Raw genomic sequence first — 23,384 nt, 5'->3', positions numbered from 1 at the left:
CCAGTAGGTACTGATGTTAGGCTAACTAGTCTGTCGTTCCCTGTTTTCTCTCTCCCTCCTTTTTTAAATAGTGGGGTTACATTTGCCACCCTCCAATCTGCAGGAACTGTTCCATAATCTATAGAATTTTGGAAGATGACAACTAATGCATCCACTATTTGCATGGCTGCCTCTTTTAGCACTCTAGGATGCAGATTATCAGGCCCTGGGGATTTATCGGCTTTCAGTCCCATTAATTTCTCCAGCACTATTTTTTTACTAATACTAATTTCCTTTAATTCCTCCTTCTCACTAGTCCCTTGGTTCCCTAGCATTTCTGGGAAGTTATTTGTGTCCTCTTCCGTGAAGACAGAACCAAAGTATTTGTTTAATTGCTCTGCCATTTCTTTGTTCCCCATTGTGAATTCTCTCATTCCTGATTGTAAGGGACCTACATTTGTCTTCACTAATTTTTTTCTTTTTACATACTTGTAGAAGCTTGTACAGTCCATTTTTATGTTCTTTGCAAGTTTACTCTCATACTCTATTTTTCCCCTCTTAATCAATCTCTTGGTCCTTTTTTGTTGAATTCTAAACTGCTCCCAATCCTCAGGCTTGCTACTTTTTCTGGGTATAGGGCATAGGGTCTTGGCTTAACGTCTTTGCAAAGGAGATCATCGCCAACAATACAGCACTGAAGTGGCAAGCCAAATTATATGCTCAAATCCTGAAGTGGGGCTTGAACTAGCTACCTTCTGGCTCAAAGGCAAGAGTCCTACCAACTGAGCCAAACTAACACTGAGTTTGCATCTGGTTTATGCTGCACATGATCTTAGAATGTTTGATGCAGTTGGAGAGTTTCAAAAATGTAAAAAGTGTCCCATTCCCTTACAGTAACATCCAACATCTTGTTGAGCATGAAAGTTTCTGTCTTAACCTAGCAGTAAATTTGTGGCCATCATGTGTGACCTATTTCCCCCAGGAGCTACTAAGATCAAACTCCTAACATATCTGCCCTTGTTGAGGCTGCTCATAAACTATATCCTGTTGTACTGCTATCTGATACGAGGGGGTGGAGGGAACCCTCGAATCCAAAAATTCAGATCTTTAAATTTGATTTTCAACAGAAAACTTAAACTCAGACAGGAATAGGCATGTATCTTTGTTGGTCAATGACTAATCCACTCGGAAGACCGATACCATGTTTTAAGTATCCTAATGAGAATTTCACAGTGGTAGGGTTTCAGCTTGCCAGAAATAGAGTGCACGCATTTTTCCCCGCAAGGACACTTGCCCACGTTCAAAGGCTTAGGGACCCCCAAATGTGCGTAGGAATACTGCTGGTGTTTAACCAGTTAAAACTACACCGCTTTCCGGCAAAGAGCACGGATAAGATTCCCACTGCTTGTCCAGGCAGAACCACCCTAACTGTGTGGGCATTGGCTTGCAGAGTAATGTAGAGCCAAGTGGGAAGAATCCAGCCCACTGTAGTAGACTAATAGCTGGTCAATCATTCAACACTGCCCAGGATTGTTGTGACCTGTCTGGCTCAAGAAACCGATGCACTTGGTTCCAATCTTTCCTCTTGATGCCAAAAAAGTCATGCTCACTGTCTCCTCTTCCACACAGTTATCTGTTGATCATTAAAAAGCTCACAATTTGAGCCTTCATTAAGCCAACACTAGTAAACAGATACTTCTCAAGAGAGGCATGGTGAGCCATTTACCACTCCATAAAACGTGTGAGTGCATTACCAACAACAAATTTATACAACACCTTTAACATAGAAAAGTGTCCCAAGGCACTTTCCAGAGGTGTGGGGGATAGAAACGGACACCAAGCCTAAGGAGGAACTATTGGGAGGACTGACCAAAAGCTGTGGAGGAGCTTAGAGGGAATTCCAGAGCATGGGTCCTAAATGTCTGATTGCATTTGGTGGGGGGTGATGCGTAAGAGAACAATCTGAGGAAAAGGGAAACCGCAGGGATTGTAGTGCTGGAGGAGGTTAGAGGTAGGGAGGGTTGAAGTCATGATGGCATTTAAAGATAAGAATGAGAATTTTAAATTTGAGATGTTGGAGGACTGGGTGCTAATATAAGTCAGTGAGATCAGGGGTGATGGGTTAGCAGGCCTTGGTGTGAGATCGGATAGGGGCAGCAGAGTTTTGAATGAGCTGAACTCTAGAATATGGAGGGTGGGAGGCTATCTAGGAGAGCATTGGAGTAGTAGTCAGAAGGTGACCCAGACATGGATGAGGATTTCAGCAGCAGATGGGCTGAGTCGGGGCAGAGGCTCGCAATGTTATGGAGGTAGAAGTAGGCAGTCTTTATGATAGCAAGGATACAGAGTGGAATGAGACTCTGAAGTTGCAACAGTCTGGTTCAGCCTGAGACAGTGGTCGGGAAGAAGCCAATGGCAAGTTTTTGGCAGGGCACAAAACAATGGTTTTGGTCTTCCCGATGTTTATCTGGAGGAAATTATGCTCATCCGAGACTGGATGTCAGACAAGTAGTCTCTCAAAACAAGTAGTCTCTCAAAACAGAGGCAGCGGACGGGCCGAGCGTCATCAGTGGACACTTACAAGCTAACCCCATGTCTGGGGATAATGTTGCCGGGGTGAGCATGTAGAGGAGGGGGCCAAGGATGGATTTCAGGGATAGTCCAGAAGTAACAGTGTAAGGATGGCAAGAGTTGGCGTTGGTAGAGATGTTCTGGCTATGATTGGAGAGTGGGAGTGGGACCAAGCAAGGGCAGCTGCATAATGGAGGGAAGCCATTGTAGGAGGATAGTGTGGTCGATCGTGTCAAAGGCTACAGAGAGGTTGAGAATGGACCTTGCACATGGTCACACTCGTATAGAGAATGTTGTTCATGATTTTGGTTTGGGCTATTTCAGTGTTGAGAGGGGCGGAAGCCTAATTGGAGGGTACGAAGATGAATTGCAGGAGAAATATGCTTGGATCTGAGAAGCGACAGCACATTCAAGAATTTTGGAGAATGAAAAGAGGTTGAACTTGGGGCGGTAGTTTACAGGACAGAGGGGTAATGATTGTGGTTTCGGAAAGAAAGGGGACTATGCCTGAAGAGAGAGCACCATTGATCATATCAGCTAACATGGAGGCTCTGAAGGGAAGTCAGCAACTTAGTGGGAATGGAGTCGAGATAGCTGGAGCTGGAGCTGGATCTCATGGATGAGGTGAGCTTGGAGAAGACATGAGGGGATGGGAGAGAAACTAGAGATGGGAGTTTAGAGCTAGGGTAGGGACAGCTTTGGGCGCGTTTGGCACAATGGACAAGGGGGTGGGGGGGGGGGGGTAAGCAACAGAGGCAGCTGAATTGATGGTTTCTGTCTTGGTGATAAAGAGCTCTGAGCTTCTCATATTTGTTGTTATAAAGATGTCGGGGGCAGAGAAGAGGGGGTTTAAGAATGCGGTTGATAGTGGAGAAAGAAGCCACGTGTTATCTTTGCTGTCCAGGATGATCCTAGAGTTGTGGGTGATTTTGGCAGAGACTGAGGCCCGGTAGAGCTTGATATGCTTCAGCTAGAACTGATGATGGATGGCCACCACCATGATTCAGAATACAACATATACAGTCAACATACCATCAATTTATGGTTCCACCATTTGGAAGTACAAAGCTTCAACAGCAGTTGTTTGCCTCTTTGTAATCCATTAATGGTAGGCACTGAAACATGGATATATGAGCAGGTTTTCTCATAACTGGGTTCCAGGTAGCTCCTTTCAGTAGTTGTTGTCCCAGGTTTGAGTTTCCTCATCATCTGCATAACTGGTAGTAGAAGGACTTACGCAGGACAGCTGGCAATGTGTCACCCACCTTGATGTTTGTCATCCAAGTACATTGTTGCATACCAACTGTTTAATCTAGGTCTTCATGTGAGAGACTTTGGCAAAGACCTATCCCCACCATGAAGCTAAATTTCCTTCCATGGTTAAGTGATATGATTGTGTCGACTAGATCCCACCCTCTCTGAAAAAGTTTCCCCTTTTTGCCACAAATACACCTCACAACTTTTTTTTATTCGTTCATGGGATGTGGGCGTCGCTGGCGAGGCCGGCATTGATTGCTCATCCCTAATTGCCCTTGAGAAGGTGGTGGTGAGCTGCCTTCTTGAACCGCTGCAGTCCGTGTGGTGAAGGTTCTCCCACAGTGCTGTTAGGAAGGGAGTTCCAGGATTTTGACCCAGCGACGATGAAGGAACGGCGATATATTTCCAAGTCGGGATGGTGTGTGACTTGGAGGGGAACATGCAGGTGGTGTTGTTCCCATGTGCCTGCTGCTCTTGTCCTTCTAATGTAAGGAATCTTACAACACCAGGTTATAGTCCAACTGTTTTATTTGAAAATCACAAGCTTTCGGAGGCTTTCTCCTTCGTCAGGTGAGTGTTTCTGTAATGGCCACAAGATCATACCCATACGTAGTTATTTGTGCCGTTAACTCGTCCATTTTATTACGAATGCTACGTGCATTCAGATAAAGAACTTTCAAATCTGTTTTGTGACGCTTAGTTCCTGCTTTTTCCTTTTTTAACACTTTACCTATTACTCCATACCTTCTGTCCCTTCCTGTTACGCTTTCCTCTCTCTCCCTGCTCAGGTTCCCAACCCCCTGCCACTTTAGTTTAAACCCTCCCCAACAGCACTAGCAAACACTCCTCCTAGGACAGCGGTCCCGGCCCTGTAGAGCCTCCTCCTCCCGTTAGTTGTTTAATTGTCCACCACCATTCACAACTGTATATGGCAGGACTGCACAGCTTTGATCTGATCCTTTGGTTGTGGAATCGCTTAGCTCTGTCTATAGCATGTTGCTTCCGCTGTTTAGCATGCATGTAGTCCTGAGTTGTAGCTTCACCAGGTTGGCATCTCATTTTTAGGTATGCCTGATGCTGCTCCTGGCATGCTCTTCTACACTCCTCTTTGAACCAGGGTTAATCCCCTGGCTTGTTGGTAATGGTAGAATGAGGAATATGCCAGGCCATAAGGTTACAGATTGTGCTGGAATACAATTTTGCTGCTGCTGATGGCCCACAGCGCCTCATGGATGCCCAGTTTTGAGCTGCTAGATCTGTTCTGAATCTATCCCATTTAGTACGTTGGTAGTGCCACACAACACGTTGGATGGTGTCCTCAGTGCGAAGACGGGACTTCGTCTCCACGAGGACTGTGGGCTGGTCACTCCTACCAATACTGTCATGGACAGATGCATTTGCGACAGATAGATTGGTGAGGATGAGGTCAAGTAAGTTTTTTTTTCCCTCGTGTTGGTTCACTCACCACCTGCCGCAGGCCCAGTCTGGCAGCTATGTCCTTCAGGACTCGGCCAGCTCGGTCAGTAGTGGTGCTACCGAGCCACTCTTGGTGATGGGCATTGAAGTCCTCCACCCAGAGTACATCTGTGCCCTTGCTACCCTCAGTACTTCCTCCAAGTGGTGCTCAACATGGAGGAGGACTGATTCATCAGCTGAGGGAGGGCGGTGGGTGCTAATCAGCAGGAGGTTTCCTTGCCCATGTTTGACCTGATGCCATGAGATTTCATGGGATCCAGAGTCAATGTTGAGGAGTCCCAGGGCCACTCCCTCCTGACTGTTTATCACTGTACCGCCACTTCTGGTCAGTCTGTCCTGCCGCTGGGACAGGACATACCCAGGGATTGTGATGGAAGAGTCTGGGACGTTGGCTGAAAGGTATGATTCTGTGAGTATGGCAATGTCAGGCTGTTGCTTGACTAGTCTGTGGGACAGCTCTCCCAATTTTGGCAAGTCCCCAGATGTTCGTGAGGAGGACTTTGCAGGGTCGACTGGGCTTGGTTTGCCTTTGCCGTGTCCGGTGCCTGGTGGTCCTATGCCGTGTGGTCTGTCCGGTTTTATTCTTATTATGACTTTTTTTAGCGAGATTTTACAACTGAGTTGCTTGCTAGGCCATTTCAAAGGGCAATTAAGAATCAACCACATTGCTGTGGGTCTGGAGTCACATATAGTCCAGACCGGGTAAGGACGGCAGGTTTCTTTCCCTAAAGGGCATTAGTGAACCAGATGGGTTTTTACGACAATCCGATAGTTTCATGGCCACCATTACTGGTACTAGTATTTTTTATTTATTTAATTAATTGAATTTAAATTCCCCAGCTGCCGTGGCGGGATTTGAACTCATGACTCCGGATTATTGGTCCAGGCCTTGTTCCTGGAGCTTGCACGTGGGCCATAAGAAGCCCTTCTGTTTTATATCTAGGAGGTCTGAACCATGAGCTGGACATTTACCTTGAATTCCACAAGCTTAACCTGTATTGGAATTTTTTGCGGTCATTGAAGAAAGATGAGAAAGATCAAAGCATCCTTTGCCCCTTCTCGGTATATCTAGATTAAAGTGGCATTCATCGGACCTCGGGGTACCAATGTATATCAACTGTTGAGACATTCTTCCAAGCTATAATTCTGATATTCATGTCATATCGCATTGGTTAATCCAAGGAGCACCGACATTATTTTCAAAAACAGACACTCAGATCATCCTTTAAGATACCATCCAACACATAATTGATCAAGGCATCAAATGAAATGAAGTGACAGTGTATGACCTTGCCTCACTCCTCTTGGAAGAGTCATGAACCCACTCCTCTCATCTATGCTTACGTGGATCTTGGAGCTGGAGTATACATCTTGGATAAAATTCAAGATTCAGCCATGTACTTCCATAGCTTTCAACTCTGTAAAGAAACTAGGTTGAAAGCCTTATAAAAATCAATGAAAACAATGTGGGTATGCCTAAGACTTTTCACAATCCCTTATAATGTCATAGCTTGCCCTACACATTCCTCATGAGATCAGAATCCAGTTTGTTCCTTGCATTACTCTATAGACCTCCAAAGCAACCAATATACATACCGCAGCAACTTGAAGAACTACCTTAAGAGCTACGGATAGTGAGATTCCTCTGTAGTTTGTTGGCCTTGCCAGGATCCAGCTGCTTGTGGATTAAAAACTACATCTGCTCTCTGCACTATTGAGGGAATGCTTCCAACAGAGTCATATTACCCAGCATCAGAAAGATAGTTCCAAAACAAGTCGGTGGTTCCTGGCACATGACCTCCAAGACTATTGTCGCTGTCCCCTGTCATGGCAAGATCAGCTTTTAGGAATTTGGCATGAATACAATTTATGCCTGCCACCTTACCATGATTTAGACAATGAAATGTGGGTCCACCTCCTTCTAGCAAACTAGTTTATTAAGCCCATCTGCATAGGGTACTTGACATGCCTTTCCAACTTCCATGTTGATAGTTCCTTATTGTGACCTGTTGGACTAGGTTATAAATCAGTATGATGCATTTTTGTGCAGTTGTGCAGCCTTCAGATGAGCACAATCCTCTGATCCTGTTTTATCTTCCTAGTGACCTCTTGGCCTCACGGTGCATAATAATGCACCTTTGCAGAAGCTCTTAATTGCTCTGGCGGCTTCAAGTACTGCTTTACAGACCTTTGCTTCTGTCTTGCCGCTCTGTATACGTGTTCAAAATAGAGTTATGCATAGAGCAAAAGAGATTTGTGTGACTCTTGAAGTTAAGGGAATATGGGAGGGGATTAAGAAATGTTACTTATGAACAAGTTTCTTCTGCCATATCCCACTATGTGAAGTATTTTGTCTTCACTTGCTGGTGTGCTACCTGACGGCCCCACTGAGATGAGAAATTTGCTGTAATTTTAATTGTAATCATAAACTTGCATCCTTTGATTCTGGAATGCAGCATATTGGTACAAATGTTGAACCCACCTGAACGTGGTGGTGCAGCCTTTTAGCTACAGTGCTCACACAGTGCAATAGTACCCTTGTGTTGCAGTTCTCTTGTACCTGATTCAATGGTGCTTATGCTGTCATTTTGTTCAAATTTGGTTCTATTCACAACTTGAGTGCTTTTACTGTCTAACCTGCACACCCCCCCCCCCGCCTCGCCACCCCAACGCGCACACATACACACGCTTTCTCTTTGCGTTTATATATTTGAACATAACCTGAAAAATATCTGCTAACTAAACATTTTAATTTCCTGAGTGCTTCAGTTTTAAATGTGTTTTTATTGAAAGGCTGCTTTGGCACACCTTGAGTCTCTGGCCATAGATGGGGAGCAAGCTCCACCTCCAGCTCCCAAGGAAATAATTGAATGCTTACCACAAGTTTCAATCACTGAGGAGCACAATGGTAAGTCATATAACTGTTAATGCAGATATTGCTGTTATAATATTATTACACTGGTGTTTTTGAAAATTAGGGTTTCATTTTGGTCACTTAAATGCTTTGAGCAGGCCCTGGTACCATCTTGAAAGAACCAAAGAAGTCGTATAATGGGAATTTCCTCAGAGCTGGTCCTGCTCCGTCGTCAGAAATGCAGCGGAAACTCAGTTGACCGTTTAGATTGTAATTTGATACTGCAAATATCTGTCTTCCCCCTACGTCAGAAAATTAATTAAGCAAAAAATGAGACTTGATCCCTTTTTGTGGGCTGAATTAGCTGATCTCAGCAATGGCGGCGTTACAGTTTGCCTGTCCTAGAATATGGCTTATACGTACAATATATAAGGGCCACATAAGTGCCCTGATCATTGTCTAATGACAAAATCTTAACTACTGCCTTCGTGACTTAACATTGAACTATATTCAAAAAAAAATAAGGGAGAGTACCCAATTGTGGATTTTTAAAAATGTGTTCTTCTATTGTGGGCAACGCTGGCAATGCTTATTGCTAGTTGCCCTAAGATGGTGGTGGTGGGCCACCTTAAACCTCTGCAATCATTGTGGCGATGGTGCTCCCACGATTAGGTTGGATAGGGAATTCCAGAATTCTGACCTGGGAACGGCAATATATATCCAAGTCAGGATTGTCTGTGACTTGGAGGGGAAACTGGAGATAATGGTGATGCAACAACATTGCTGCTCTTGTTCTTCTTGGTGGTAGGCGTTGCAGAGAATGGAGGTGCTGTCAAAGTAACATTGGATAAATCTAACATGAGGTGTGTAGAGAATAATAAAACGATTTATCTCCAGTGTGAAAAAGTGGTAATCCAGTTTCAATCTAACCGAATGCTTAATTCCTAATCAGATTGGTTGTTATTCAAATTTATGACCTACTTGTGTGTTTTTCCTCATTTCTAAAACTGGGTGCTGGCTGCAGTTCTGTGCATAATTGAAGCCTTCTATATTTGAATGGGAGATAGGAAATTTAACGTGCTTCTTGCTAGCCAGCTGCATAGTATCCAGTGTCCTGAAAGAAAAAATAAAACCGAAGATCATTTGTAGAGGCTAAGCAATATTATTCCTATAGTATGAAAGAAATAATAGAATATTAGTCTTAAGATTGTGTCTAAATGCAATGTGGTTCTCTGTTAGTCACTTAAAAAAAAAAGGTTAATCTCTTTATTTCTAATCAAAATTGTAGAATCTTGTTTTGATCTGTCTTGTAATGTATGGATATTCTACTATTGATCTCCCAGGCCTGGAGCAATCCTGTGCCATCTGTTGCAGTGAATATGTGAAAGAAGAGTTGGTGACAGAGTTACCTTGTCATCATCTATTTCATAGGCCATGTGTGACCCTCTGGTTACAGAAGGTATGTACCTCTGATCTGAACCCTTCACTCTGTTTTAAAAAGCTTTCCTGAGAGCAAAATACAAATGTTCAGGAAACTTGAGCAATGTGATTGCATATGATCTACAATTCAATAAAAGGTTAATTTACTGCATTCTTTCATATCTTTGTAATCTGTTAAGACCAGTGTTTAAAATATAAAACCACAAAAAGCTTACGAAAAAGTCAAAAGGCATCACTTACTATCTATTCCTAAAGCCACCAGTAAATTTAAGAATCATTAGCCCAGATTTTCCTGTCAAAATAGCAGTGAGGCTAATGGCGCTCACCATTATTTATGCACAAATCGCACAGCAACTTCAGGTGACGGCAGAGTCAAGGTTAAACGTGAAAATCCAGAAGTTCCTGTCTGACTCAGCATTCATTACATCCATAAGAGCAAAAGAAATAGGAGCAGGAGTAGGCCACACGGCCCCTCGAGCCTGCTCCACCATTCAATAAGATCATGGCTGATTTTTTACCTCAACTCCACTTTCCGGCCCTATCCCCATAATCCCATGATTCCCTTAGTGTCCAAAAATCTATCAATCTCAGCCTTGAATATACTCAACGACTGAGCATCCACAACCCTCTGGGGTAGAGAATTCCAAAGATTCACAATCCTCTGAGTGAAGAAATGTTTCCTCATTTTGGTCCTAAATGGCTGACCCCTTATCTTGAGACTATGACCCTTCTAGACTCTTCAGCCAGGGGAAACAGCCTCTCAGCATCTACCCTGCCAAACCCTCCAAGAATTTTATACATTCAAATGAGATCACCTCTCAATCTTCTAAACTCCAGGGAATATAGGCCCATTTTACTCAATCTCTCCTCATAGGACAACCTTCTCATCCCAGGAATCAATCTAGTGAATCTTTGTTGCACCCCCTCTAGGGTAAGTACATCCTTCCTTAGGTAAGGAGACCAAAACTGTACACCAGGTGTGATCTCACCAGAGCCCTATATAATTGCAGCAAGACCTCCTTACTATTATACTCCAACCCCCTTGTAATAAAAGGTAACATACCATTTGCCTTCCTAATTGCTTGCAGTATCTGCAGGCTAACTTTCTGTGTTTCGTGCACAAGGACACCCAAATCCATCTGACTACGAACATTTCTTAGTCTCTCGCCTTTTTTAAAAAAAAATTCTGCTTTTCTATTCTTCCTACCAAAGTGATTAACCCCACATTATTCTCCATCTGCCACCTTCTTGCCCACTCACGTGACCTGTCTATATCCCTTTGCAGCCTCTTTGTGTGCTCCTCACAGCATACTTTCCCACCTAGTTTTGTATCGTCTGCAAACATGGATACATCACACTCGGTCCCTTCATCTAAGTCATTAATATAGATTGTAAATAGCAGAAGCCCAAGCACTGATCCTTGCAGCTCCCCACTAGTTACAGCCTGCCAACCTGAAAATAATCCATTTATTCCTACTCTGTTTTCTAACCAATCCTCTATCCATTTTTTTAAATTTTGTTTATTCGTTCACGGGATGTGGGCGTCGCTGGCAAGGCCGGCATTTATTGCCCATCCCTAATTGCCCTCGAGAAGGTGGTGGTGAGCCGCCTTCTTGAACCGCTGCAGTCCGTGTGGTGACGGTTCTCCCACAGTGCTGTTAGGAAGGGAGTTCCAGGATTTTGACCCAGCGACAATGAAGGAACGGCGATATATTTCCAAGTCGGGATGGTGTGTGACTTGGAGGGGAACGTGCAGGTGGTGTTGTTCCCATGCGCCTGCTGCCCTTGTCCTTCTAGGTGGTAGAGGTCGCGGGTTTGGGAGGTGCTGTCGAAGAAGCCTTGGCGAGTTGCTGCAGTGCATCCTGTGGATGGTGCACACTGCAGCCACAGTGCGCCGGTGGTGAAGGGAGTGAATGTTTAGGGTGGTGGATGGGGTGCCAATCAAGCGGGCTGCTTTATCTTGGATGGTGTCGACCTTCTTGAGTGTTGTTGGAGCTGCACTCATCCAGGCAAGTGGAGAGTATTCCATCACACTCCTGACTTGTGCCTTGTAGATGGTGGAAAGGCTTTGGGGAGTCCGGAGGTGAGTCACTCGCCGCAGAATACCCAGCCTCTGACCTGCTCTCGTAGCCACAGTATTTATATGGCTGGTCCAGTTAAGTTTCTGGTCAATGGTGACCCCCAGGATGTTGATGGTGGGGGATTCGGCGATGGTAATGCCGTTGAATGTCAAGGGGAGGTGGTTAGACTCTCTCTTGTTGGAGATGGTCATTGCCTGGCACTTATCTGGCGCGAATGTTACTTGCCACTTATGAGCCCAAGCCTAGATGTTGTCCAGGTCTTGCTGCATGCAGGCTCGGACTGCTTCATTATCTGAGGGGTTGCGAATGGAACTGAACACTGTGCAGTCATCAGCGAACATCCCCATTTCTGACCTTATGATGGAGGGAAGGTCATTGATGAAGCAGCTGAAGATGGTTGGGCCTAGGACACTGCCCTGAGGAACTCCTGCAGCAATGCCCTGGGGCTGAAATGATTGGCCTCCAACAACCACGACCATCTTCCTTTGTGCTAGGTATGACTCCAGCCACTGGAGAGTTTTCCCCCTGATTCCCATTGACTTCAGTTTTACAAGGGCTCCTTGGTGCCACACTCGGTCAAATGCTACCTTGATGTCAAGGGCAGTCACTCTCACCTCACCTCTGGAATTCAGCTCTTTTGTCCATGTTTGGACCAAGGCTGTAATGAGGTCTGGAGCCGAGTGGTCCTGGCGGAACCCAAACTGAGCATCGGTGAGCAGGTTATTGGTGAGTAAGTGCCGCTTGATAGCACTGTCGACGACACCTTCCATCACTTTGCTGATGATTGAGAGTAGACTGATGGGGCGGTAATTGGCCGGATTGGATTTGTCCTGCTTTTTGTGGACAGGACATACCTGGGCAATTTTCCACATTGTCGGGTGGATGCCAGTGTTGTAGCTGTACTGGAACAGCTTGACTAGAGGCGCAGCTGGTTCTGGAGCACAAGTCTTCAGCACTACAGCTGGGATGTTGTTGGGGCCCATGCTAACATATTACCCCCAATCCCGTGAGCCCGCATCTTGTGTAACAACCTTTTGTGTGGCACCTTATTGAATGCCTTTTGAATGTCCAAATATACTACATCCACTGGTTCCGCCTTATCTATCTTGCTAGTTACATCCTCAAAAAACTCTTAATAGATTTGTCAAACACGATTTCTCTTTCATAAAACCATGTTGACTCTGCCTAATCATATTGATTTTTCTAAGTGCCCTGTTACCACTTCCTTAATAATGGATTCCAGCATTTTCCCAACGACTGATGTCCGGCTTACTGGCCTGTCGTTCCCTGTTTTCTCTCTCCCTCCTTTCTTGAATAGTGGGGTTACATTTCTTGCTTTCCAGTCCACTGGGACTGTTCTAGAATCTGGAGAATTTTGGAAGATCACAACCAATGCATCCACTATCTCTGCAGCCTCCTGTTTTCGAACCCTAGGATATAAGCCATCAGGTCCTGGGATTTGTCAGCTTTTACTCCCATTAATTTCTCCAGTACTTTTTCTTTACTAATATTAATTACTTTTATGTTCTTGACTCTCATTAGACCCTTGGTTCCTCGCTAATTCTGGTATGTTTTTTGTGTCTTCTTCTGTGAAGACAGATACAAAATATTTGTTGAACATCTCTGCCATTTCCTTATTCCCCATCGTAATTTCCCATCTCCGCCGCTAAGGGACCTACGTTTACTTTTGCTACTCTTTTCCTTTTTACATACTTGTAGAAGCTCTTATCTGTTTTCAAAAGCAAAATACTGCAGATGCTGGAAATCTGAAGAAAAAACAGAAAATGCTGGAGAAGCTCAGGAAGTCAGGCAGCATCTGTGGAGAAAGAAACAGACTTAACGTTTCAGGTTGAAGACCTTTCCTCACAACTGGAAGATGTTAAGAGTTAAAGTTTTTAAGCAAGTAAGAGAAGGCAAAGGGGAGGGGAGGAAAGAACAAAACAGAAGGTCTGTGATAGAGTAGAGGGCACGAGTGATTAAATGACATTTTCAGTCAGCTAGTGCTAGTATGGTTCTGCTGCTGCCATTTACAGCTACTCCTGATCAATCTTTTGTTTCTTAACCTGTCCCATTACCACTTTACTTGCCTTGCAGTATCATCCCTTTTGTCATTTAATCACTCGTGCCCTCTACCCGACCTCAGACCTTCCCTTCCCTTCCCTTTTGTTCTTTCCTCCCCTCCCCTCCCTCTCCCCTTTTCCCTGGCTCTGTACTTGCTTAAAAACTAATACTTTTAACATTTTGCAGTTCTGAGGAAAGGTCTTTGACCTGAAACATTAACTCTGTTTCTTTCCCCACAGATGATGCCTGACTTGCTGAGTTTCTCCAGCATTTTCTGTTTTTATCTCTTATCTGTTTTTATATTTCTTGCTAGTTTACTCTCATATTCAATTTCTCCCTCTATCATTTTTTTGGTCATCCTTTGCTGGTTTCTAAAACTTTCCCAATCCTCAGGCATACTACTCTTCTTGGCAACATTATAAGCCTCTTCTTTTAGTCTAATACTATCTTTAACTTCTTTAGTTATCCACGGGTGGAGCACTTTTCCTGTGGAGTTTTTATTTCTCAATGGAATGTATATTCGTTGAGAATTATGAAATATTTCCTTAAATGTTTGCCATTGCTTATCTAACATCATACCTTTACTCTAATTTCCTGATCTACCTTAGCCAACCCGTCCCTCATACCTATGTAATTGGCTTTATTTAAGTTTAATACTCTAGTTTCGAGTTTCAAATGCATTGAATGGCGTGAAGTTCCTGTACTTGCACAGTAGATACGAACTAACTCACCACAGAAAGTTAAGGCTAAGTACCCTTCTTAATGGCGTGATAAGTGTAAATTTCTGCTAAACAACTTTCTGGCATTGAAAATTAACCTTTACAAGTGTGGAGTCTCATTCCTTCAGCTTCTAATTGTTGTTGGAGATTTTTTTTTAAATTAAATTAATTTTTTAACTTTTTCTTCCTGTCTCTTCTTTCTCTCTCTTAATCCAATTTTTCTTTCCCTCTCTATTTTTCTTTCTGTATTTGACTTGACATTGAGTTCACTATTCTAGTTTACATATCCTGGTTCAAACTCTGCACTGTTTAACAGTCCTTCAATCTGGTTAGGGAGCTACGCAGTTGCTTGCCCTGTTCACACAGATCCCTGATGTCCTGTATAGGGCGCGTGCCATTTCTACTGCCCAATTAAAGATCTCATGGAAATTAAACGGGCAAGTCTAACTAACGGTGGGCACAGTTCATTCACCGGCTGCGGTAAATTCTGGTCCATTAGTACATAAACCTTGACAAGTGAGGTCAGTTTAATAAGCTCAAGTCAGTGAATGAGTATTGGCTCCATGCTGTACCAACTATCACAACGTAGTATGTAAAGCACAGAAGGAGGTCATTCAGCCCATCGTGCCTGTGCTGGCTCTTTGAACTAAATGCTACTGTTATAAGTTATGGGGTTTGCCATGGATGTCCTCATGTGTACAGCAGTTCTCGTCACTTCTGTAAGCAGTCTGAACGTCTTGCCTTAAGAGGTGTACCCGTACTTGCCAATGTCTAACTGTACAATAGTGTAACTCGGGTATAACAATAATATCCCCTTGTGATCGGCAATGAATATTTATATTGTTCACACATGTGCTGCTTCAATTTCTCCAAAGGCAGACCAAGCAAACACATAATGAGATGAGATCAGATATGCAACATTACGCTGCTTTATTTCACAGCGAGTGAACACAGGGATTAACAGTTATGATCTGATTCACTTAGTTGAATTAGTACAACTTATCTTTGCATAGTAATACAACATAATGAATACACTATGCTTCCCCCACATCAATGGGTCATCTGACTTGACTTAAAATAATTTCTAACTAATCTTCTGTGTTCTAAACTTCTCACAGCCTATGCTGGGCCTGACTGCCTACCACAGCTTACTTTTATAAAAACAAGAAGAAAAATGCTGACTGCCTTCACAGTTCTTACTGGACCTCACTGCCTGCGTGTGTCTCTGTTTTTTAAATCTCCCTCTGTTCACTGCTAGAAGGCAAGTCCTGCCAGACCACTGTCAAGTGCACAGGACAAGAGACTTCTCAACACAATGAGTGCAAGATGTTTATTGATTAGAGACAATTGCTTATTGTTTACAGTCTTTGGGGAAAACAGCTTTCTTTAGCATATTAACAATCTTGCATCTAGGTGCCCTTTTTTTCTAAACTTTTGCGAATACGCCTTGCTTTAAAAACCCAACATTAATAGTAACTCAAAAGCAAAAGCAAAATATTGTGGATGCTAGAAATCTGAAATAAAGACAGAAAATGCTGGAAATACTCAGCAGGTGAATTAAACACTAAAACAAAAGCAAAATACTGCAGATGCTGGAAATTTGAAGCAGATACTGCCTGACTTGCTGAGTGTTTCCAGCATTTTCTGTTTTTATATTAATGGTAACTCTTTCCAAATCCTTTCTGTGGAAAAATGGTCAAAAATCCTGAAATGTAACAGCCACCAACACACTTATCAAATATTATTTCAATGAAAGCAGCCCAAGACTCCGCTATAACTGGCCATTTTCATAGAAAATGCACTCATTGTGACTGTATTGCTACTTTTTACTGTGTAATGAAAGAACTTGATTCTGGTGTAGGTATGAAAGTACTTATTGTTACAGTTGAGGTCTTAAATGCTCCAAAGAGCTAAAAATGGAGTTGGGACTTGTATGCAACAGAGTAGGGGGGACATTACCAGACCACGGTTGTAATAAGTGAGAATTTCTTGAGGGACAGTCTCCCTAGGTCTGCTCCTTCTCATGTGGGATGACAGCAATTCATATTTGTACATGAAAGTTTAAAAAAAAAATTTTAATTAAAAGGACTGCAGTTAATAATGTAATATTTTCATTCTTGGCAGAGAAGTCAGGTTGGATACTGCCACCAATGTATGTTTTTAGTTGGCAACTAAGTAATACTTAGAGTAGTCTGGAGTAACTAGTCTTCAAATTTTTTTTACCTGTCTTTTGAGAAAGCTCCTGGCCTTTCATCTGCACCTTCCAGCACATCTTGGTAAAGCACATAGGAATGTCTTTGGTATTTCTTTAAATAATCATGTTAACAAAATAGCCATCCACTCTCAAAAATTTGAGGGCTGATTTTACAAATGCCCATTAATAATGATGAACCCTGCTTGAGGCACATGGCCAGTGAAGAGGTTCTCCACTGGTAATGTGCATTCATAAGATCGTCCATTGAACTTTTGTACAGATTATTTCAATTTACAGTATTTAGAAATTAGTACAAGCCACTACAAGATTTTTTAATCATTTCAGAACACCACGACATTAGGAATTACAAAAGTTTAAATTCTATGGACTTGTCTTTTTCTTATTCAGTGCAGACAAAAATGCTCTCTGACCAACAGTCTTGACTGGTGTGAGTGGAGGAGAGGAGAGGGATTACATTGGCTTTGCTGACTGATTACTTGTTCTTTTTCAGTCTGGGACATGTCCTGTATGTCGTCACATTCTTACGTCAACACTTCCAGAAGCTGCTGCTGCTCCTACTGCGTTTTTGTCAGAACCAGGGACCCCGCCTTCTACCCGTGATGGTCCAGCAATCCGATGAAGCCAAAGTTTGCCCACTGAATGTGAAAGGGAACTGCACTATTTAAATAGGAGCAGAAAGTATGAAAAATATGTTTGTGATTTTGCTTGTAGGCTTATTTTGTTAAAGGCTGACAAAACTGTCTTACTACTGGTGAGGTGTTTAATTCTGCATTATAATTATATGTAAAAACTTCATTAATGGTTGTATTTTTGTGACAAAATTAGACCTTTTGCTGTTAATATTTGGGGGGATTTATGATGTGTTTGATTTATTTCTCTGTTCAAATGAAATTCTAAATGTGCATTTTGGTTTTTAAAAAAATTATCATGTATTTTGATGCTGATATCTGTATTTGCACAGAGAGCTTAGGGCACAAATGTATTAAGTTTTTTTTTTGAAGTTAATTCTAAGGTTTTTTGTTTTGTCTAATGCAGTAACACACTGACTATACATAGGGTGATGGAGCGTGAGGAAGTTGTCTTAATTCCATGGGATAAAAAAGTTTAGTTTCTTTCAATGTGACCAGCACAGTGACCATAAATGAAGACATCATCTGATATCACAACAGTATTGAGATTTGTTTCACCTCCAATAAACTGCATTATTAAAATTGCAAGCTCTGTCATACTGTTTAAATGAAATTAAATGTTATTCTGAATTCAAAACCCTGAGGAGAAAAATATTCTCTCAACATTTAAAACTGGAACTTCCTTTCAAAAGATTTTGTATTAGATAGTTATACAGCACTAATATTTGGTGACAGATTTTGGCAGTTTTTTAAAAATTAAGAATCCTTTGAATTCTCTTCAACTTTCTGTGTGTGAGACCACTGCCACATGATCTCATAAGATGCACACCACTGAATGTGGTAGTGTTGAATTATAGTGAAGTTACTGATAAGTATTACATACAGGGGATCTGCTCTTACTTGGCAACTCAGAAATAAAAAGCTTGGTTTATAAACTTTTGTTTAAACTGTGCACCTTTGGAAGTGCAGTGCAGTGACTCATTGCGATAATCTAATTTCCCAAAAGCAGAAATATTATGTTGGACTGTTTCTTCATGAAATCTTGATTACTGACTTTTTACATTGACATTTTTTTTTAAATAATGTGTATTATTCCCAAAAACCTGAGTGGGAGGCAATGAGATTGAAATTAGTGACTTTTAGATACTCACTTTTCTTTATTTAGATCTAATTATACTGCTTTATTTAAATCTAATTATACAGGTTGTCAGAAGTGCCAAGAAGAGGATTTGTGCAGTATTGGAAATTGTGCATTCTGTGTGTTAGGCAGCTTGTGTTATTCCAATCTAACTATGATGCATTTTATTCAAATGGCTATGTCTTTGAATACCTTCAGTTTAGTGTTTATGGAAAAAGGATTCTACAGTTGAATTTTTTTTCATTCATTCTCGGAATGTGAGTGTCGCTGGCAAGGTGGGAATTATTGGCCATCCCTAGTTGCCCTGAACTAGAGTCACATATAGGCCAGACCAGGTAAGATTGAAAAGTTTCCTACCCTGAAGGACATTAGTGAACCAGTTGCGTTTTTAAGACAATCCAACAGCAACTTTTACTGATGGCAGCTTTTTATTTCCAGATTTTTAAAAACTGAATTCAAATTCTCAAACTGACATGGTGGGATTTAAACTCACATTCTCTGGATTATTCATAAGCATTTCATCACCTAAGGAGACCTCAAGTAATCGTGATGTTTTCCTGTTCATTCTCCCCCACCCCACCGCCTCCCCCCCCCCCCCCCCCCCCACTTGCCCTCAGAGCTATGAAAATTAATTTTAGTACAAAATTCACAAGTTTAATAGTGTCTGTATATTAATAAGATAACACTTATCATAGTTCACACTAGTAACACAAGAAATAAAGAGAATCACCTTTACACTTCTTTTTAAAATTTAAACATACCAAAAGATGCACAAAGGCCAGTATAGTTGCATAAAGATAACACCACATGGTCTGGTTTGTTTCAGAAGCAATTTCACCATATCTCTTGTGTTTTTAATTTTATTTATTTGATTCATCCTCATATTGAAAGTGTCCAAATGTAGAAAAATGATTAGTACAGTATTTATATACTGAGAAGAATTGAAAAAAGATAATTCATGCAAAGGCTAAATAATGCTTTAAAATAAATTCAGTCCTGTAGCTGGTATTTTCTGCGTTTTATATTTTGGTATTGATTGTGGTTAACAATTGAAAAAAACTTATCTTTATAACTGTCCAGCTAGATGTCTTTCACTGGGGATTAGTGACTTGAGCTCAATAGGTTGTGAGGAAATTAGAGTACAAACATGAGTATCTTAGAAGTTACAACATGGAAACAGGCCCTTCGGCCCAACATGTCCATGTCGCCCAGTTTATACCACTAAGCTAGTCCCAATTGCCTGCACTTGGCCCATATCCCTCTATACCCATCTTACCCATGATAGAATGGTAGATTTTCTAAATCAATGCCTTACCAGCACGTATCGGAAAATCACGGGCAGGCTGCCTACAATTTTCAAATACTTGTTGGTGATGGGAAAGGACTCACAATACCTACCCTATAAATTCTTCCTCATTCATTCAACATCCACATATGATTAGGAAAGTCCTTCCATTTCAAAGTGGTAAATCATTTTGAAAGATTTATTCAAAATATCACACTGATTCTCAGTCGCACTCTGAGCCCTGTGCTGTATTCTCTCTTTTTCCTGCGTGAGTCATGTAGGATATTTACCTGTGTGTAACTATGCAATGGGAAAGTTTTAATTTTTAATGCATTGTAATTTAGGATCAGATTTATTTCAAGTCGAGTAGAAGAGGAGAACTCACTTTAGGGTAAAGTTTCAGCGGGATGGGACTTCCGCCTATCTCTCCGGATCCACCCAACCGTGACTCCGTTTCCTGTCAAGAGAGAGTTTGTCAGTGCAAAGGTTGAAAATGCTGCAGCAGAAGAGGTGGTGAGGGACCCTAAAGGGGCAGAAACATACCAAAGGTAGCAACAAGGCTAAGACTGAGGCCTCCAGCAGGTTAAGTATTGGGCCCGACTTGGAGGGAGAGGAGTATCTGGACCATGGATCTTTTACTGCTTCTACATGGCAGCCCATGGAAGCAACGGTAAGTGGGGCAGACAGGAGGAAAATCTGCCCGGGAACTATTTACCAACGACATAGATAGAAAAAGGGATGAGGTCCTGCAGGCATACTTTAAGGAGTTAGGAAAGAGATTAAGAAGCCGGACCTCAAAGGTAGTAATCTCCAGATCACTTCTTGTGCCATGCGCTAGTGAGTATAGAAACAGGAGGATAGAGCAGATGAATGCGTGGCTGGAGAGATGGTGCAGGAGGAAGGGCTTTAGATTCCTGGGGCATTGGGACAGGTACTGGGGGAGGTGGGACCTGTTCAAGCTGGACGGGTTGCACCTTAACAGGACCAGGACCAATATCCTTGCGGGGAGGTTTGCTGGTGCTGTTGGGGAGGGTTTAAACTAGCTAGGCGGGGGGGGGGGGGGGGGGGGTGAGCGTAGATTCAGAAGGGAGAGAAACAGAGTTGGAAATGGAAGGCAAAAAATTAGTAAGTGAGTTTGGAAGGCAGAGGAAACAAAGGTTAGAAACTACACAGCAAAGGAGTTTGGCAGTGCTTGATGATATATGCCTCAATGCAAGGAGTATAGTGAATAAGGCAGATGAGCTAAGGGCGCAGATAGACACATGGAAGTTTGATAGCTATTACTGAAACATGGTTTGAAGAGCGGCAGGAATGGCAGCTCAACATTCCTGGTTACAGGGTTTTCAGATGAGATAGGAGGATAAAAAAGGAGGGGGTGGCAATATTGGTTAAAGAAGCAATTACACCTGTGAGCAAGGATGATATGTTAAAAGGATCATCGAATGAGGCTATATGGATTGATCTAAAGAACAAAAAAGGGGCAGTCACACTACTGGAGTGTACTATAGATGCCCAAACAGTCAGAAGGAGATGGAAGAATAAACATGTATGCAAATTTCTGAGAAGTACAAAAACAATAGGGCAGTAATAGTAGGAGATTTCAACTACCCTAATATTAACTGGGATACAATCAGTGCAAAAGATATAGACGGTGCAGAATTCTTAAATTGCATTCAGGAGAACTTTTTTAGCCAGTACGTAGCAAGCCCAACAAGATGGGGGTGCAATTCTAGATTTAGTTTTGGGGAATGAAGCTGGCCAGATAGGAGTTTTGCTGGTGGTAGTGATCATAATTCAGTTAGATTTAGCATAGTTATGGAAAAGGACAAAGATAGAACAGGAATAAAAGTTCTAAATTGGGGAAAGGCCAATTTTACTAAGCTGAGAGGTGATTTAACAAAAGTGGACTGGAAACAGTTACTTGAAGGTAAATCCTAGTCTGAGTAGTGGGAGGCATTCAAGGTGGAGCTTCAAGGGATTCAGAGTAAACATGTTCCCACAAAGAAAAATGATGGGATTGCCAAATCTAGAGCCTCCTGGATGACAAGGAGCATACAGGGTAGGATAAGGCAAAAAAGGGAAGCTTATGTCAGACACTGAGAGCTCAATACTGCAGAAAGCCTAGAGGAGTATAGAAAGTGGAGGGGTGAAATTAAAAAGGAAATTAGGAAAGCAAAGAGAGGGTATGAAAAAATACTGGACTGGCAAGTAAAATTAAGGTAAACCCAAAAATGTTTTATAAATACATAAAGAGCAGGAGGATAACTACAGTTACGTTTTTGGTCTCTAATAGGCCCTACTCTTACGTGTGGCAGCGGAAGATGTGGGTATGATTCATAATGAATACTTTGCGTCTGTCTTCACAAAAGAGGGGGTTGATGCAGAGATTGTAGTTGAGGAGGAGTGTGAAATATTGGATGGGATAAACATAGAGAGAGAGGAAGTATTAAAGGGTTTAGCATCTTTGAAAGTAGATAAATTACCAGGCCCGAATGAGATGTATCCCAGGCTGTTAAGAGAGGCAAGGGAGGAAATAGCAGAGGCTCTGACCATCATTTTTCAATCCTCTCTAGCTACAGGTGTGGTGCCAGAGGATTGGAGGTCTGATAACATTGTATCATTGTTTTAAAAAGGCGAAAAAGATAGACCGAGTAAATTATAGGCCAGTCCGTCTAACCTCGGTGGTGGGCAAATTATTGGAATCAATTCCGAGGGACAGCATAAATCGTCATTTAGAAAGGTACGGGTTAATCAAGGACAGTCAGCATGGATTTGTTAAGGGAAGGTCGTGGTCTGACTCACTTGATTGACTTTTTTGAGGAGGTAATAAGGAGGGTCGATGAGGGTAACACGTTTGATGTAGTGTACATGGATTTTAGCAAGGCTTTTGACAAGGTCCCACATGGCAGACTGGTCAAAAAAGTAAAAACCCATGGGATCCCAGGGAAAGTGGCAAGTTGGATCCAAAATTGGCTCAGTGGTAGGAAGCAAAGGGTTGCCGGATGTTTTTGCAATTGGAAGGCTGTTTCCAGTGGAGTCCTGCAAGGCTCAATACTAGGTCCCTTGCTTTTTGTCGTATATATTAATGATTTAGACTTGAATGTGGGGGGCTTGATCAAGAAGTTTGCAGGTGATACAAAAATTGGCTGCGTGGTTGAGAGTGAGGAGGAAAGCTGTAGACGGCAGGAAGATATCAATGGACTGGTCAGGTGGGCAGAAAAGTGGCAAATGGAGTTCAATCCTCAGAAGTGTGAGGTAATACATTTGGGGAGGGCCAACAAGTCAAGGAAGTACACAATAAATGGGAGGATACTAAGGTGTAGAGGAACAAAGGGACCTTGGAGTGCATGTCCACAGGTCTCTGATGGTAGCAGAACAGGTGGATAACATGGTTAAAAAGGCATACGGGATACTTTCCTTCATTAGCCGAAGCACAGAATACAAGAGCAGAGAGGTTATGCCAGAACTGTACAAAACATTGGTTAGGCCACAGCTTGAGTACTACGTACAGTTCTGGTCACCACATTGCAGGAAAGATGTGATTGCACTAGAGAGGGTACAGAGGAGATTTACGAGGATGTTGCCAGGACTGGAGAATTTTAGCCATGAGAAAAAATTGGATAGGCTGGGGTTGTTTTCTTTGGCACAAAAGAAGGCTGAGGGGAGATTTAATTGAGGT

At 42.4% G+C, this 23,384-nt stretch overlaps 1 protein-coding gene across 6 annotated transcripts in view; it reads left to right on the top strand.

Annotated features, from left to right (window-relative positions):
* pja2 (praja ring finger ubiquitin ligase 2) overlaps nucleotides 1–17,870 on the top strand; it is a 104,754-nt gene extending 86,884 nt beyond the window's left edge. For all 6 annotated transcript variants that reach the window (XM_067982938.1, XM_067982936.1, XM_067982935.1 and 3 more), the window contains 3 exons: nucleotides 8,077–8,191; nucleotides 9,481–9,596; nucleotides 17,144–17,870. In XM_067982938.1, coding sequence (XP_067839039.1) covers nucleotides 8,077–8,191; nucleotides 9,481–9,596; nucleotides 17,144–17,272 — 360 coding nt within the window. In that variant the 3' untranslated portion in view covers nucleotides 17,273–17,870. The remainder of the gene's footprint in view (nucleotides 1–8,076; nucleotides 8,192–9,480; nucleotides 9,597–17,143) is intronic.
* Nucleotides 17,871–23,384: the final 5,514 nt, after the last annotated feature.

This window comes from Heptranchias perlo, chromosome 4 (assembly GCF_035084215.1).
Source record: "Heptranchias perlo isolate sHepPer1 chromosome 4, sHepPer1.hap1, whole genome shotgun sequence".
Classification (NCBI taxonomy): Eukaryota; Metazoa; Chordata; class Chondrichthyes; order Hexanchiformes; family Hexanchidae; genus Heptranchias; species Heptranchias perlo.
Note: the sequence above shows the minus strand (reverse complement) of the source record. Positions and strands in the feature narration are given on the sequence as shown.